We start from the raw sequence: 17,904 nt of genomic DNA, 5'->3' as shown, positions 1-17,904 counted from the left end.
CAGGGTGCGTTACGAGCGATGCGGTCTTGAAATAAGTATTTAAGACAGCATGTAATGCACAGCATTTTGTTTCGTCGATTTCCTCCAATCTTACTCCATCCTCCGCTTTCTTTCCACCATAGACCAGCCCGACGTCATTGCTATTGGCACCGCGGCCCATACGCATATACTGCTTTCTGAGCAGCAGGGCAAGTGGCGCGGATAAATGATGAATGCGGACGCTACCCTCTCCTCCCATCTCCTCTTTTCTCCTTAGCCTCCCAAAGCCGCCTGTAGTATTTGGTCTTGAAGACGCTTTGGAGGAGCCTTAAGAAACGGCTGAACACTTCTGCACACTGTTCCTGGGCGCTGCGCGCCGCATAGAGTAGCGTAACCTCGCTGAAGAGCCCACGCGGGGAAGCTTGGTAGAGCTCAGGCTTACAGAGCTCTTGACGCACACTGACGTTTTATGCAGTGAGGATTTCTCTCTCATCTAAGCTTCATTAGCGTTCCGGAACTTACGTGCAGCACGCGAGCAGTGCTGCACGCGCACCACAGCAATGGCAGCACACACAACACATCTCTGACGCTGAGGCAATGTTGTTGCTGATCTTATAACCCTACAGCTCGTCAGGCGCCGTGTGACCGGCCGTAGATCGGACCTAAGGCAGGTCACTACCTGCCTGAGGGAATGCTGTCGCAATGGCCGGGAATCCGACGTGTGATCTGCTGCTCAGTAGCAGAAAGCCATAGTTAGTGAGCCACCATGGAGGGTACCGTAAATGTAGTTATAGCAAACAAGCGGCATGTAACGAAGTGTTGTACACCACCCCATTGATTAATGCGGGAGTTAACAGCCGAGCGTATGTGCCTGTATGTGCACCTTTCCTTCATATCTTTACAGCTGCTTTATTTCTGACCTGCCAAGGTGTTAGTGAGTTTTGCAAGCAGGGTCAGTGTGCAGAAACGTCTTAGTTTTCTTCTTAAGGGCAAGTGTATTTGCTTGCAATAATGTTAAAAGAAGGAAGTAAAGGCAAGGAAGTTGAAGCTAGTGTGTGATAGGGAGGGCAAGCTGGAGGAAGCAGCAATATACGCCACAATTAATATTTGTCTGGCGCTATCATTAAAGTGTGACGTTGAGTTTCTTACTCCTCCAAGATGGTGGTGGGGTAAACAAACTCTGCAGCCGGCGGTTTTAAAAGTTAGTGGTGTGACGAGTCGCGGTGGTCAAGACGCGAATTCATTTAACTGCAAAGAGGCTGGTCGAAGGAATGATAACGGCGGAAATAAACCAATGCTCAAGCAGGAATTCTCCAAGCTATCTTTCTGTTACGTTGAGTTTAGAATACGTCGATCATTTCGCAAACTTATAGCAGCCATACGACCGCCGGTCTTGGATACATAACCACTCAGGGTCGTTATACGAAAGAAAATCTAAAGGCGGCACTGCTGCTATTCCTCTACGTATTCCTGAGGGGGCAAGCTTATAAATAGCACTTGCCGTGATTATTAGTCTGACCAGAGGTAGCCAAGTAAGACCACTGGTAACCAGGCGGTAATGTTGGATGGTAACCAGGTGTTAACCTGTCGCGGTAACCAACTTGTAACCCGGGATGATAGCCGGTGGTAACTAGGTGGTGACCAGATAGCAACTTCGAGTGGTAAATTGAGAAACACACGATGCTAGCGCGCTGATTCGCATTTGGCCTCACTACGCTGATCGGCGACCATTTTTTCCGTCCACGAAACAATTTCTTGAAGCAAATAAGATGTTGCAAGATATCACGAACACGAAAAATTTCGAGTGGGTTATACCAGTAAAGAGCATAATGAGAGCTACGAAGCCGGTATTGCGAAGAGGTTAAGGGAAAGCTCCTTTCCCAACGATAAGAAAAAAAAATGTGCGCCTCAGGTATATTACAAAGTTTCAATTTTTGTAGACTTCAACAGCATTGATGTCATCTGGGGCATTGGTCATCCTGCGAGAACACTACAACACAGAAATACATGAGTTATATCAAACATTTTCACAAAAAGGAAAAGCCTAATATCGCCCAATCATGACGCCACACGTGGCTTAGACGATATGTCGGACGTGGAAAAGTTGCTTAGCAAGTCCGGCTTGCACATGCACACTTTCTGCCAAGAGCTTTTGGGCAAACACTTGGTTCCATCGCTGTACCAGTCTAACCTTTGGAAGTAGTCCACGTGTTTCTCACCAAAAGACGTATTTTGCAGCGTCCCGTACACTTCGAAGTGAGCCGTCGGCACCGTAGTAATCAGCACACGAATCAAATGTTTCCCCACTACGCTGCCACCGAGAGCGGACGCTTCGTCAACGCTATTCAGCGTCCAGATGACGCATTTGTTTTGGAAGTGGAGCTGCGCAAGAGCGTTGATGTAAGACAGGGCGTAATGGGAGAATGACAGCACCAATTCAAGGTCGTCTAATCTGCGGCTAAAGCCGCCGATGCAAGCGCAGAACTCGGGAGCTATGAAGGCGTCTGAGCACGTCCTTTCCGGTGGTATTCTGGAGAAGATATTCAATCCCTTGTTCGTCGGCCTCAAGTTCAGCGCGGGCAATTCGGACAAACTGAGCAGAGTCGCGTGAAGGTCGTAAGGTGTGACCAGGCGGTGCTGGTTGACCTCCAACTGCGCAGCCGCTTCCGGGTATTGCGATAGAAAGCGCTTAGGCAGCATGAGGAAACAGAACGGCGTCTTGTCCTCGTGTCGGCCTATCTCGGTCAGCCGGAAGGGGCCGATGCGCGTCCCGTGATCGCTGAGGAAGAGTACAGCGGTGTTTTCGAGGATGCCTTCGCTGGAAAGATGCCGAAGAAACGCTTCGATTGGTTCATCCATGATTTTGATTCCTTTCATGTGGTTGTGGGCCAAGTCGGAAAACCAGACGTACGAGAACATCGGCATATCGCGGTTCATTTCCAAAACGTCACGAAGGTATTCGATGAGAACTTTCGTCTTCAAACGAGAGCCCACGCAGAATCTATCACTGCTCCATTCCTGCTCCATAAGCCGCAGCACAGGCACCGGATAGTAGTCGGTTGGCTGATCCTTGAAACCCGTTAGGTTAGGGTACGTGAAGAGACTGTAATACGGCATTTCCTCCAGGAATAATGTCGTGTAGCCTTGGCTCTTGAACACCTTCCACAGCAGAGGAAAAGAGTCGAAGTGGTAGCGCTTGAACAAGCTTTCGGCGTCTGGACCGGAAATTCCAGACAGCAAAGGAATCTGGTTGGGAAACGAGCTGTCACCGACTTTGTTGAATCCGAGGAGCTCGAAAGCGTCGAGTTCCTCGGTAATGTACTTGCGCGTTTTCTTCATGTGGCGGTTGAAGTTGATCCGCGATGTTGAATCTATGCCGAGTACGAGAATGCTCATGCGACCGGCTTGCGACGAGGGTGTGTGCTGCAAGTCGTTAGATTCGGGTTCTACGAACTTCCGCTGAGGGATGAGAAAGTGCTCAGTAAAGAGGAGCGTCCCGTTAGCTTCACACGACATCTGCACGTATTCTGCGTCCAGTGGCTCACCAAAGGGCAGCGCATGCGCAGTACCAAGGGTGGGCTTGACATCCGGTACCTCCGCCTCCTCGTCCCTGAACACCTCGCGGTAGTGGCACTCGATGTCCTCTTCCGTGACGTTATAGCTGAGAAGGAGACGTTTGGAGTCCAATGTGAACACGTCCAGATCCTGTACGATGACCGTGAGGTTTCGCCTGGAACAGAGCTCTTCGTACGGGGCATCAGCGACGTTGGCCTTGCTCCTGACCGACCAGTGGTAAGGGTCGTACAGAGGAAACGAGCAGCCGGGTGTCTCTAGCAGGTGGCCATTTGAAAGCAGCGTCATAGTCCTCAACTTAGGTGCCAGAAATGATATCTCCACTCGAATGAAATTGTACGCAAAGACAACGTACAGGAGCAGTAGTGCTGCCTGAAGTCCCCGGCGCTTTAGCCGTGCTAGCCTAGTCATGTTGGTCACTTCCTCTTCTTTGATTAGTTCATTTATGGCTGGCATCATAGATACTCTGGGTAAAATTTCACATGTCTTTTATTGTGGCTTTGAGATGCAAAGAAGTCAAAGATTACAATAACCTTCAAATAAGTTGCAATTAGCTTTACATCATTTTTGAACATCCTGCGAAATGTGCTTCAGGGTACTGCACAGTCGACAAGTACTTCACATTCCTTGCATTAGAAGAGACAGCTGAAGTTTGCATTTAATCAAAACGCATGATTATTTAGCACAATTCGCTATTTCGGAGAAGAAATTAACTTTAAATTATTAGCGTGCACCCCCTTACATGCTTAACGATCGAGGCTGCGAGAAAGGAAGACGACGAAGTGTTGAAATGGTGGAGAAAATTTCAGGAACGTAGTTTTTCATTTTTTGAGTATATTATCTTAAATAATACTGATTATTACACGCTTAATAATGTGCAGTGCATTGATTTCTATAATATGTACAACTGAATCGAAACGCGACAATTGCCGCAAATCTAACTGCATTTTGTGTGTTCTTGGGGAACTAGAAGCTGGCGCGTGCAAGTTCACCGCGATCGTTTTCCAAGCTAATTAAACAATTTTTCGACCATGTTAGAGAATTGTGTGCAGTTCCTGCAGAAATTCCGCTTTGCCGTATATGTTATATAACCTGTTCAGTTTTTTATCACTATAGGTACGTTGTCTGCGTATTTTTTCAGCACCCAAAAATTTGGAGGCAATCAATGCATCCATGGCTCGCTGTTGCGACTAAAATTTCGATGTAATTACCCGCAATACATGATCGGTGACAGCTGCTGCTGCGTAGTACACTGGAACGAAGGACAGCGTCATTGACATTTTTCCCTGGCCGCTGCATATGTACAGAAATGTAAAGGTTTTTGAACGACAATCATTCATTAAAATATTTGTCCTCTACTTGCTAATTTCATGGCCTTTACATTTTTCACATCAGCGACATGCACTGCTTTGCTGGCTCCGGACCGATATAGTTCTAGACTTTGTGCGATATTTTCTTTACTTAATAAATACGCAAAAACATGGAAGCATTGACGTCAGTTATGTCTGCCACGAGTGAACGATAAGAGGATAGTTGGTATGACATGATTACAAGACATAAAACTGAGCAGGAGACAAGACGCATAAGAGAAGCAAACAGGACGAGCTCGTCCTGTTTCCTTCTCTCCTGTTTCTTGTCCCCTGCTCAGGTATACGTTTTATAAACATGTCTGCCAGGATTTTTAAGACATACGAATACATTATTTTATTTTAAGAAATACATATTTCACTTGTCTAGACATTCGTAGCGTTATCTAATGCACAACGGCATTGTCAATGGCAATAACAATGCAGTGATTGTCGCGTTTGATACTTCTACAAATTCTATGAGGAGGCCGCGCTGCAACATGAGCTCCCCCCCCCCCTTGAACAAAATTTTTGGCTACGACACGGGTAAGCTTCAATGTTTTGAGCTGTATATTTCTGCTAGATATTATACCATTGCTTATATTTCATTTCCGCTCAAGGGAACTTGAAGCACCGTTCGAAAACACCCTTAGTTGCGCACTTGCCCTCCTGTGCTGTTTTTGTTTTTCGCTGTTTGCTGAAGCGCAAGTGACCACTCCCTAATAGCAGTCACTTCAGACACGTCCTTCAGTAACTGCACTGCTTCCGCGAAGAACATGAAAAATCAATGCTCGATTTATTTTGCATACTTAGCAGTCTTCTACGAAATCTTAACTTCTTTGCTGCTGAAAATAAAGCGTTTGCTCGAACATACATTCAGTCCGATAATAGATATTTCCCGCACCAGTGTGTCGCCACGTCACAGCAAACGCGAAATAAAGCACAAGCGAGTTGACTGAGCTGGGAAATCAGATGGTATTACGTACTCATCGCCGTTCGACAATCCACCAAACTATACACCAAGAAATGACAGACTTTGCACACGCTTCTTATGGGGACGAAAAGTTCATGGCAGGTGCATTCACCGATTGGATGTGCTGAGCACAAACAGTTACAAAAATACGGAGAGCATAACATTTTAACAGGCCCATTTTAAACAACCGCCTCCATGGTATGCTTGTTTTCCCTCTCTGGGTTATAGCTTAAAATTAGAGGCGATGATATAGAGTGCTGAATTTTACAACGGGAAATTTGGTTGCACCGTCGACGAAGCAAGACACATATATGAAAAAGGGCTCGAAATCTTCGAATCAGTTATGTTGGTGTGATGTGAGCGAAGCACATTCTGGATCTCGATCACCTTCCCTTGCGGTATTGTCAGTGCTTAAACCGTAAAACGTACGATAAAAAACTGGAGGGGAAACTTGAGCTTGACCTTAAGGGCATGACGCGGTAGAATTAATGGGTTAGGGCCCATATATGCGGAATTACTCATTCTCAAAATTGTATTAATCGATCTCTGGAACTCTTCATACCACTCCTGGCACAGTGGTGCAGCGGTTGATATGCGACGCGCCACTGCCCGGTGATGGGGGGTGCTGCCATCGGGGTGGCTCGTTAAACCCATGTTGCTCATCCCGAGCAACTTCTCGCGACCAGTCATTAATTTAACTGCCACCTACCGACCGGAGCAGATGGCCGTTCAATTCGTGGTGCGAGTTTAGTCTTGGCGCACGCACTGGTTTCATGATCTCTCAGGTTTCAGCCGAACATCGGGATAAGTTCTTGAACTCCTGACGTAAAAAGCCAAGTCAAACAGTGTAGTCACAACTAATACGTGCGCTCGATATGTAGCATTGTTGAAGGCAAAGAAAATCTGAGAAAGTCTGATAGTTTCTGTGAGCTTGCGATCGAATTGAACTTGGTAGGATTTGTTTGAAGCCAGCCCCAAAACAAGTTTGCAGTGGCTCTGCGGGAGTCAGAGTTGGGCTGTTCATAACATTGAGGCCATCAGAATGACACAGAAGGCACTCATGCAGTGTCACAGTACTCTTGCCGTCCTCAATCGTCTATCTACAAAATATGCGGAGCTGATGACTAAAATCTTGTAAAATAGATTATAGGCAGCACGGGTTCCGTAAAGGGCTATCGACTACAACGCAGCTAGTCGAAACTGTTCATGACATCGCAGCAGTTCTAGATAGGCAAGGCCAAGTTGACATGATTTTTTTTAGATTTCGAAAAGGCATTTGACCGCGTGTGTCACCAAAAGTTGCTTCTAAAATTAAAACCGATATTAAAAAATGACTCACTGCTACAATGGATAGAGGCATATCTTTCATCAAGGAAACAAAGCGTGTTCATTGGTGGAATGTGTTCAAGGCCGGCACTTGTTCGTTCCGGCATCCCACAGGGATCTGTTCTCGGCCCGTTATTTTTTCTTATCTTTATTAACGACATAGTAACGAATATACCGGTGAAAATCAGGTTGTTTGCAGACGACTGCATCCTTTATAATGAAATTAACAGCCCAAGAGACCAGGCCGTACTAAATTCTTCACTTACTGCTATCGAAACATGGTGCTTGACATGGCAAATGAAGATAAATACAAAGAAAACAGTAGCAATGACAGTCACCAGAAAACGGCAACCATTACCCTTTAAATACTGCATCAATGGACAGCTTCTCTCTTCTGTACTAAGTTACAAATACTTAGGTGTAATTCTAACATCCGACCTCAGATGGAATGAACACGTAACCTACATCACAAAAAAGTCCATGCAGAAACTGGGATATCTGAGGAGATGTTTGCGACAGTCATCACAAGAAATAAAACTTCTAGCGTATAAAACCTACATTAGACCAATCCTTGAATATTGCTGTATTGTATGGGATCCATGGACCCAGCAAAATATCAATAAGTTGGAGAGCATCCAAAGAAAATCGGTAAGATTTATATTCAGTTCCTATAGCTGGCACACTTCACCAAGCATACTTGTTAAACAGGCTGGCTTAGACCCACTACGAATCAGACGCTATCGGGAAAGGTTGAAGATCATGTATTTACTGTACCATGACAAACTAAGAGTAGAAAAGAATAAGTACATTGAACCAGTCACTAGACGTCCAACGCGATCGCATCACTCAAAAAAATTAAAGGAATATTCTAGTAAAACCGATGGTTTCAAAAATTCATATTTCCCACGAACGGTCCGAGATTGGAACTTGCTGTCTCCAAACACAGTGGAAAGTCGATCGGCCGAGTAATTCTGCAGCGCGCTAAAGAAAAACATAGGTATGTAAATCTTTTATTGGAAACAGATGAAGTATAACCTGTTTTATTTATTTGTTGTGATTTTCCCTACCACAGCGATGGTCTACAATCAGCATTCATGTGCCTACATTCTTTTTACTTTTTTATGCGAAAACTGCGCTAAAAATGTTTTGCAGTGTTTTTTATGCTGCGTTAAGTTTGGTTCTATCTTATTTCCCACTCCTGCCTAAGGCCTCAAATAAGGCTGGCAGTATCTTAGAAATAATAAATAAATAAATAAATAAATAAATAAATAAATAAATAAATAAATAAATAAATATGTTGTTGGCAGAATTCGGCACCTCGAAAAGCGGCAGGAACCGCCTGTAAGATATGGTGCCTCTTACCGAGGGAATACAGTTACGATTCATGTTCAAGTTCGTTTATTATCAATCAAGAATACAAGGCTTTGCAGTATGAAAGAGGTCCCATAGGTGAAAACTGCAGTGGGGCCTCTTATAAGATATGAGTTCAATAGAACACATAAGGATTTCGGAAAGTAATTAGCAACTTATACAGCGAAATAACATTAAAAACACACACACAATTTTATATTTGCAGCGAATCCAACTCTCTGTTTACCGTAGTTAGTGCGTACTTCTGGCAATAGGAAGTTATTTTGCAGAGAAAAAGGCATGTTTGTAGGAATACTGAGGCTAGGTTTTCGTATAATATAATAAAAATTTGTATTAGAGACGAACTGGAACGCCGCAATGACGAAGTTAAATTTGATTATCAAATTAATCAGAAGAAAATACAGTCCACTGAAAAGCGTTGCGACGTGATAATCATAAGGGCTACTAGTAATGACTCGAACAACTCGATTTTGCATCTGTTCAAGAGGACATAAATGAGACTGATAAGTTAAGTCCGGTGGAAATAATGCAGTAATTTCGGGGACTATTGATAAACGCACAATAAAGAGTGACTAATCGTTGTTGTGGTGTGGTTACGTGCTTTCAAGAGAATCCGTGAGCCATATGAAGTTGCTTTTTGTTTGTTTCAAATGAACAGTGAACTTGAGAAATGTATCAAGCTCTACACATAACATGAAGGTACATGACAGTCTATAAGAACTGGAGCTATGTTATCCCGATTCCGGTTTTGTTGGCAAGTGTAACAGCTCTTGTTTTCGTGTGAGTAAATCTTCCTTCAGTGCCTCTTCAGGCTGTGTGTATCCGCTTCGCAGTAGCGACCGCTGCACCATCTGTCGGATAAGACCGACGCTTGAATGAGGGCAAATGTAGTGGACGGCGGGAAAACCAGTCCCATTGAATCCGCACGCAAAGCTGAGGGTGTAGGCGCCCATGTTGTCCATTAGGAGCCACTCGTCGACGTCCACGTCGAAAAAGAGCTTCTCGGGATCGATGAGGTCTAGCGGATTGCATGTTCCACCCCATAACGTAGTCAGCACATTCCGCGGTCTCTCTAACGGTTCCTGCAGTAATCGGAATAAACAAAGGCTCACAAAAATTGTATTGCTCTTACTGAGATGAGTGTCCAGTAAATTTTGTCTCTTGGAACGTAAATCTTTGATTAGGCGACAAAATTGAAAAAGCAACATTACATTCAAATGTAACTGAAGTGGTAGGGGTGACTGCGCACATCAAAAAGTGATATGCTCATAGAAAAAGAAGGCATTTAAATGTTTCAAATGAATGTAACCACTTTTGATTTCAGGTCTCAAAAAAATATTTACATTCAGTAAGGCGGACGGGTAGAAACATGAGGTGCATTATACCAGTACCCCAAGAACACAGCGAAGATAGAAAAAAGGAACCTCAAAACACACAACAATATGCACAAAGAAAAGACGAACCCTTGGAAAGTGCTGCGGATAACCTACGGAACAATTCTAATAATGAAAGGTAAAGTTAAGTAATTTAGCTTTCTAGACATGCCCCTTTCCTTAAAGGGCAAGTCTTGGAACGTCTTGAAACGCTTAAGCATAAAAATATACTTTCCTGGTCCATACTATACTTCTTAATTCTTCATGAATCCGCTATGGGTTAGTGGTCGAAGCAAGCGAACAGGTCATTTAAGGGCGCGTACTCGATATGTATCGATATGTATCGATATGTATTCGATATGTACGTCATCGCGAAGAGTAACTTCCGCGGTACTCTTTCAGGAAAACAAGCGCACAGCTCGTGCGTTCACCTGTAAAGGCACTATCCTCACGTCGGAGTACTGGTACAGATGACGGGAGACGCAGTTGTCTCTGCTCTCGTTGACAAATACGTCCTGGTGGGGCTGGAGAACACCTGTAACACACAAAACGAAGCATTGATAGACCTTAGGAATGCGGTACTCCGATGCAGTCCTATTTGAAGTTCTTGCTAAGGTAAAGGCCAGCGGATATCGATAGGTGACCAGAACATCACGGGAAGGTTATCGTGTGTGTTTTGCGAATTTAACGTGGATATAGCAAGCGAGTTGATGTGCCCGAGTAATTGTATTTATTGATGAACGAACAAAAGGAAGTTTAAACAATTGCGTGTTTTGCCTCAAACGCATCTCTTCTGACTCACTGTGCATCGTCATGCTTCCCAAATGCGGACTGGAAGGCGCTGATTGGCGCACCATGCCCGAAGCAAAATTTCGGATGGTTGAACAGTACTGTCACATTCAATATGACCTGTAACGCGCCGGCGGAGACGGTGCTGTCGTTTTCTCTTTATATCAGTCGAAGGCGGCGTGATATGGGATATCTAAGAATCTGAGGGCACAGCAGAGAGCTCAGCTTTCCAGACCGGAAGCTACATGCGTAGCTTCTGATGCATAACATTAAGCATAATAATGCGCATGACTTGCGACTCAGGCTGTTGAGTAAAAAAGCTCCAGCTGTGCTGAGTGTGTTGCGAGTCACGCTTAACGCGGCTGAACTCTCGCGCGCCATTTTTGTTTGCCCGCTTCAAATGAAAGCTCGCCGCGTTCCGATGGAGGCGAAACGCTAAGGTGCCCGAGTATTGTGCAATGTCAGTGCATGCTAAAGATCCCCAGATGGTCGAAATTATTCCGGAGCCCTCCACTATGGCACCTTTTCTCTCTTCCTTCTCTAATTCTCTCCTTTATCCTTTCCCTTACGGCGCGGTTCCGGTGTCCGCCGAAATGTGAGACAGATACTGCGCCATTTCCTTTCCCCAAAAAAACCAACCAACCAATTCAGTGCAGCTTTTATACTCGCAGGAAGTAACCAGTGTACTTCAGTAGAACTTGGTGGTGAGCTAGTTGGTCATTCCTTATTTAAATATTGAATGTAGCGCTATTGGGCAGACCACCGAGAGAGGGCGACACAAATATTCTTCTTTGTTGTTTCATCCTTTCTCGGTGGTCTGCCTGATAGCGCTGCATCCAATATTTAAATTACCAATGGGCTTGTTGTCAGTATGTGTGACAGTTTTCAAAAGAAGAGATATAATGGCCATCATATGCAGTCGTCGCCAACACAATTCGTACGGTTGATCCGTGCCTGTGTTTGATCTCATATATCTGACAAGTCTTGATTAAAGTATCATGCTTAACAATTCTGCGCTGCATTGGAATGAATGAAGAAGCTTGAGAAAGAAAGTGAAGAGCATCAAATACGCCAAGCACGCACCGTCAATGACAAGGTCTCTGCGCCTCTTGCAGACGACCCTGACTGCGAGGTAATAGGCAGAAGTGACGAAATATTGGCCCGGCTCGGCTATGATCTGCACTCCTTTCGAAGCCGGGAAGTACTCATCGATGGCTCGCCGTATGGATATGCAGACCTGCGGTAATTACATGGTTCTCAGTCACTCTGCTTGATGCCTATTGAAGAAGTTTTTTTTTTACTCTGCTAATGTCGGCAATAATCTTTGATACCATGCCTTGTCCATTCGTTCTATTGATGCAATTCCTATGTTTGCATATTTCCTCTTGTCCAGAAATGAAAACGAAGGCATAACGAACGCTAAGGAGCCCGTGTTCTGTGCGATGTCAGTGCAAGTTAAGATTCCCAGGTGGTCGAAATTATAGCGGAGCCTTTCACTACGGCACCTCTTTCTTCCTTTCTTCTTTCACTCCCTCCTTTATCTCTTACCTTACGGCGCGGTTCAGGTGTACGCCGATATGTGAGACAGATTTCCTTTCCCCCCCAAAACGAACTTTCAATTCTCAATTTTTTCATAACCCGAAGGGGACCATAGAAACTTGCCGTATTCTCAGCGCTCGTCTTACGTTGTATCAATGACACAGAACGGTTACAACTAGCATACATGTAAATGTGTTGACGCCAAGCGCACGTGTGCTTCTTAGGAGCGGTGAAATTTCGGTGCTTACAAGCCGATGCTCCTTTGTTCCCCCCTCCTTTCTTTTTATCGGTAAGTTGTGTGCGCAGCATCAATTTCATCAGGCAATGCTTGCATAAACCTCGGACAAGAGCAAAAATGAAAGTGGAATTGGAATCTCAGTTGGGACCTGTTTACGCTGGCTTATCTCTCCATCCTTCACTTCCTGATAAAAGCAAATAAGAAAAAAATTACAGACGAGCAATGTGATTCATGCGGCAGAGTATGCGTTAGCATTAGTTGTCTCCTTGGACGAAGCAGCCGCTGCAACTGAATTCCTCAGACCCTGCGACGCGGGTGGCATGATACAGTTGGTCAATCACCGAGTGACTCGCCGCATACCAGCTCCGCTCTCCCGATCCAGCCCACCAATCACAGTGGGGCACTACGTAACCCCTCTTCACCATTCTCCATCCACCACCAATCACCTTGCACCGTCTCTTCGTCTTCCCGGTCTCACTTTCCCTCTCCACCTTCTCCTCTGAAAATAATGGGGAAGGGGATTTTCCTTTCTCCCCTTTTGTGCTCCCCAACCGTCACCTCACTCTCTCCCTTCTTCTCACTTCTCCAACTTTCCCTCTCTTCCAGATTTTCGATTTCCCTCTCTCCATTTTGCCATCTGCAAACCGAATGGAATGGAAAAACTTTATTGCTCTATTTACAGAGTTATTCAGCGGCTAACAGAGACCTTCAATTTTAAGGAAGGATCTTCCGTTCCACGTGGTCGGCGACCCTATTCCAAGGCACCGCTGAGCTTGGCTACTCTTTGGGCATTGTCACCAGTCTTCCCTGGAAGGCTGACTCGCCGCTGGAGAGCAAGCTCTCCCACTGCTCCGCACTCGGATTCTATAATCTGTGAAGTGGGAAGTTGTTCCTGCACTCCCATGTAATGTGATATAGCGTGTGGGTTGCCCCGCACCACGGACATTCGTCCCTGTATTACTTGGGATATATTTTGTGCATAGTGTGCGAATTCGAAGCTTCAGATCGAAAGACACAGATTTTTCCGACATTGGGTTACTAATGCTAACAAATTAAATTCCCCTTCTGCAGCGTGGTAGACCCATCATTGCCCGAGCTTGCGCAACTCATCGTTCCCTTGTAATCCCCCTCAGTTGATGAGATATACTCTTGCCAGCTACAATCGCCCAGAACCCTCTTTGGCTTCTTGTCGAAACCTGTGCAAGCAAGTGGGGACATCTGTGTGACGATTGTGTCGTGGACGTCGTCCTTGAAAGGGTTCCGAGGTCAAGACGGCCCGATACGCGTGCATGGGTGTGTCGAAGCATCTTGTTTTGTCCGTGCGTGACAATATCCATGCTGCAGTACTGACCTCACACCCAGCAATGCTGGAGAAAAACATCTTGAGCGGTAAACCTTTTGGGACCGCAATTTTTTCATGTAATGTAAGATTTTACTATAACAATCAATATATCCACAGATCACCCGACGACAGTCTTGTATTTTTTTTTCTATTCACATTTTTGCTATCGTCAAAAGCGCTCCACATTGATTTTTTATGGCAGTCTTAACTGTTCTATGCATGCGGTCGATGGAAACACTGTAAAAGAAAGAGTTTGCTACATATCAGAATAATGGACCATCACCTTCAGTAATACCGCAACAGTGTATTACAATTTTCCAATAATAAATATATTCGCCCGAGAAAGCTGGACATGTTTGTACACTGAGAACAAACTGAGGTTAACTAGTATCTTTAAAGTACCCGCGTTTTAATCACTTATGAACACCAGCACTGAAAACGAAATGTTGTTTTAAGCTATAAAATACCACAAAAATAAATTACTGCTATCGCCACTATCGGCTCTTTTCGCAAAAAAGCTGTGATGCCTTCAGGACTTTTTGTTTTTCACTCAGATCTCTGTGGCTAACCTTCACGGCCATTCCTTTCCGAGTGGCGATCACGAAGCCCTTCAAGATTCTTATCTCCCGAGTTTGAATCGATTGGTAGAAAAATTTTAAAATCCAACGTTCTCAGCAATAAATGCGTGTTCTGCTGCTGAAAAAACACGAACAAAGCCATGAAGAGCTGAATAAGCTATATTTACAAGAAACCGTTCAATTCCAAACGCATTAGACTTTGCGCTCGATCCTCCCCGATTTCATCCCGGTAAATTATGGCTTTTGGCCCTCGGGACCTTTTGCGAGAAGTCCTTTGTCCTCTGCCTCAGAACCGACACATTTAATCGGGCTCCCGAAGTATATAAGAGCAGTTATTCGTCTAATAGAGCAGATGCCGAACTGCTCTTATCCAAAAAAAACAGAACTAATTTTTTTCCGCGAAAATGCTGCATTCAGCTTTGCCAGATGCTGAGACGTGTTGTTCTAATAAAAAAAATTGCTCTATGCCATGGGTTCAGCCACAGTTAAATACTAAGTCTTCGTCAAATATGAAAAGAAAGTGCTTTGAATATCGTGAGTAGATAAATGTGCATTCTGGAACGTTTATTGCGGGTCTTTTTTTGTTGTCTCGGAATAATAAATTTAGTGTCCAGTTTGTGAAACAACATAAAAGTTGACACGACTCACAAGGAGCACAAACGAATTTTCGTCAGAGGTCGAAGTACGCAGCGTGTGGTAGCCACCTTGCTGCCACTCTCAGAGGGCTACTTCAGCGCTACCTCGCGGTGTGCTCATACAGCTTTGGTGTCAACAGGGCGTCACTTCTTTACTGCGCCATGTTTTCTCACCTGATGCGCTTAAACTGACACGCTGTTAGCAGCGGCTAAGTCAACCAATTTTTATTGTTTTTCCGAAGGTGCAATTACCAAAACACGTGTAATTACCACATTTTGTGTTTTTACTTGGATGGATGGAAGCAAACTTGAAACACCTTTTTATAGGCGGTAAATTGGACATTTTTACAAGTTTTGAGTTCTTGCCACAAAATCATTTTCTATTCGAGTTCATGCATTTCTACTAAACAGTGCATGTCCCACACAGCTGATGAAGCGTTTTATATTCCTGGAAGTGGCAAGAGAATATGTCTACTTAGGGAAGCTAGTGAGCGCAGATTCGAATCACGAGAGTGAAATAACCGGAAGTATAAGAATGGGGTGGGAGCGCATGTGGCAGGTTCTCTAAGATCATTAATGCAGTTCACCAATATCACTAAAAAACGATACAACACCTGTATCTTACCGGTACTGAGCCTCATGGGCAGAAACGGGTTCAACTTAAACTGAGTACAACGCAGTGTGGTATGGACAAGAAAAAACACATGTAACGTTAACAGACAGGAAGCGGGCACAGTGGGTCAGAGTACGAACGCGGACTGATGGCATCCTAGTTGAAAACAAGAAGTGGGCTTGGGCTCGGCACGTAATGCGAAGGCAAGGTAGTCTTTAAGGGTAACGGACTGGGTTCCAAGAGAAGGCAAGCGTAGAAGGAGGCGGAGGATAGTTAGGTAGGCGGAGGAGATTAGGAAATTCACGGGAAAAGGAAGGCCGCAGCGAGCACGGGACAGGGTTAATTGGCGTGACACGGGGGAGGCCTCTTGCAGCAGCGTAGCCAGGTTGCTGCAGCTGATAATGATGAATCAACTAAAATAAAGCTTTCTGCTGGCAGTTCGTGGCTGGCTGATACTAAAGTATAATGCTTCTACATTGCTCAGGAAAATGCTAGAGCTCAGCAGTAAATGAGCTAATTTTTTATAATTTTTCGATGACACCTAGGCTGGAAAATGCAATAAGTTGTCACATCAGCGTCATTTTTTTTCGTAATTTGTTTCGACTTTAGAATGAAGAGCCATAAATTTTTTGGATGAATTTGGGGAGGGTCGGGCTAGCAGTCTGGCACGTGTGGCGTGAAAGACTAAGAACAAAAATTAGATCAAGCTCTTCTGAGTGACCTTTAAAATGAATCCGTCACTGGACACCCTCTGAGGATCTAGAAGCGTTTTTGCAAGGCAGACACGACGATTATATCCTATGGATACACAATGAACAATACAGCAACAAGCATGATCTATTTCCGGACTTAGCACGACTGGTCTTATCTCTTTTGTCATGTGATGAATTTCCGTTTTGAACAACGGCAATAATCAAGACAGTCAACCTCTTTGTATTTGTCGATGTTGCGAAGACCTCCAGGAAATCCGCCTCCAAGGTCGAGGACTGTCATTGGGTTGCCAAGCTCAGCTGCTATTTCAAAGACTGCCTTGGCCTGTTGCATTGTGCGAGTAAAGATCTCTGGGCTTTGGTAGAGCACTCCGACGTGAAAACTGCGTGGAAAAACATATTTAAAACATGATGCTTAAGCGCTGCCCGGAGGCATTTGAAAGAGTGGCATTCAAGCTACACAATGAGTTAAAAAGGTCGCAATAGCAAATTTTCGTTTTCGCTTCTGCAGCCGGGTTACGTGTCGGTGACGGCGATATTTACGACTATTTTAAAGGTTCTTATAGCGACCACTTTTTAGTACGCGGAATACGACGCATGAGGAGAAATCTGAACTGCGCATGCCTTGAACGCCATGAACTTTGAGCCAGACGTATTTCGGAGAACTTTTTTTTTATTTTTCCTTCCTGTTAGCTCTACCTTCCCTCAAAAAAAAAAAATAACGCATAGTGGGCTTTCCTTTCGCTGGACAGGAACACCGTTTGCAAGACATCAGCTACGGTCTTTTGAAACTAAAAAAAAATTCCAAAGTCTTGGAGACTTAGAATTTAAAGAAAAAAAATGATTGCACGAAAAACAAGACAGGCGTAAAGTTTTTCAACTCTCAAGTTTACCGGCCAAGTTTTCAACAAATCTCTCATTTTTCTTTCTTGTGTCAACACAAAACGGCTATCCGCTGTGCTGCTGTATTACTGCTTTGTGTTTTCGAAATATGGAGGTAATAATAATAATTGGTTTTTTGGGGAAAGGAAATGGCGCAGTATCTGTCTCATATATCTTTGGACACCTGAACCGCGCTGTAAGGGAAGGGATAAAGGAGGGAGTGAAAGAAAAAATGAAGAATAGGTGCCGTAGTGGAGGGCTCCGGCATAATTTCGACCACCTGGGGATCTTTAACGTGCACTGACATCGCACAGCACACGGGCGCCTTAGCGTTTTTCCTCCATAAAAACGCAGCCGCCGCGGTCGGGTTCGAACCCGGAAACTCCGGATCAGTAGTCGAGCGCCCTAACCACTGAGCCACCGCGGCGGGGCTATGGAGGTAAGCAATGCACCTTTTTGAAGCTAAATTAATTTATTAGAAAAATGTGTGCCTAACAATGACTCCGACTCTCTCGCCATCTCAGTAATTCCTACAACGATGAAGACCTGTCAGAAATATTGCCCACTGCCAGCTGCACGTTTGTATGCATAGTAACTAATACATATTGGCTGGTTTGTTGGTTCATCATACTGAGGA

The 17,904-nt window shown here is 44.6% G+C and overlaps 2 protein-coding genes across 2 annotated transcripts in view; both read right to left on the bottom strand.

Annotated features, from left to right (window-relative positions):
- Window positions 1-2,037: 2,037 nt before the first annotated feature.
- On the bottom strand, window positions 2,038-3,963 carry LOC144124258 (uncharacterized). Its single transcript, XM_077656899.1, has one exon. The coding sequence runs from the start codon at window positions 3,961-3,963 to the stop codon at window positions 2,038-2,040; it is 1,926 nt and encodes a 641-aa protein (XP_077513025.1).
- A 4,632-nt stretch (window positions 3,964-8,595) lies between these two features.
- LOC144123471 (ornithine decarboxylase-like) overlaps window positions 8,596-17,904 on the bottom strand; it is a 29,492-nt gene continuing 20,183 nt past the window's right edge. Inside the window, exons 8-11 of the mRNA XM_077656292.1 lie at window positions 16,603-16,768; window positions 11,814-11,967; window positions 10,373-10,476; window positions 8,596-9,650 (exon numbers count right to left, since the gene is read on the bottom strand). Of these exons, the coding sequence (XP_077512418.1) occupies window positions 9,300-9,650; window positions 10,373-10,476; window positions 11,814-11,967; window positions 16,603-16,768 (775 nt within the window). The 3' untranslated portion in view covers window positions 8,596-9,299. The remainder of the gene's footprint in view (window positions 9,651-10,372; window positions 10,477-11,813; window positions 11,968-16,602; window positions 16,769-17,904) is intronic.

This window comes from Amblyomma americanum, chromosome 3 (assembly GCF_052857255.1).
Source record: "Amblyomma americanum isolate KBUSLIRL-KWMA chromosome 3, ASM5285725v1, whole genome shotgun sequence".
NCBI classification, from domain to species: Eukaryota; Metazoa; Arthropoda; class Arachnida; order Ixodida; family Ixodidae; genus Amblyomma; species Amblyomma americanum.
Note: the sequence above shows the minus strand (reverse complement) of the source record. Positions and strands in the feature narration are given on the sequence as shown.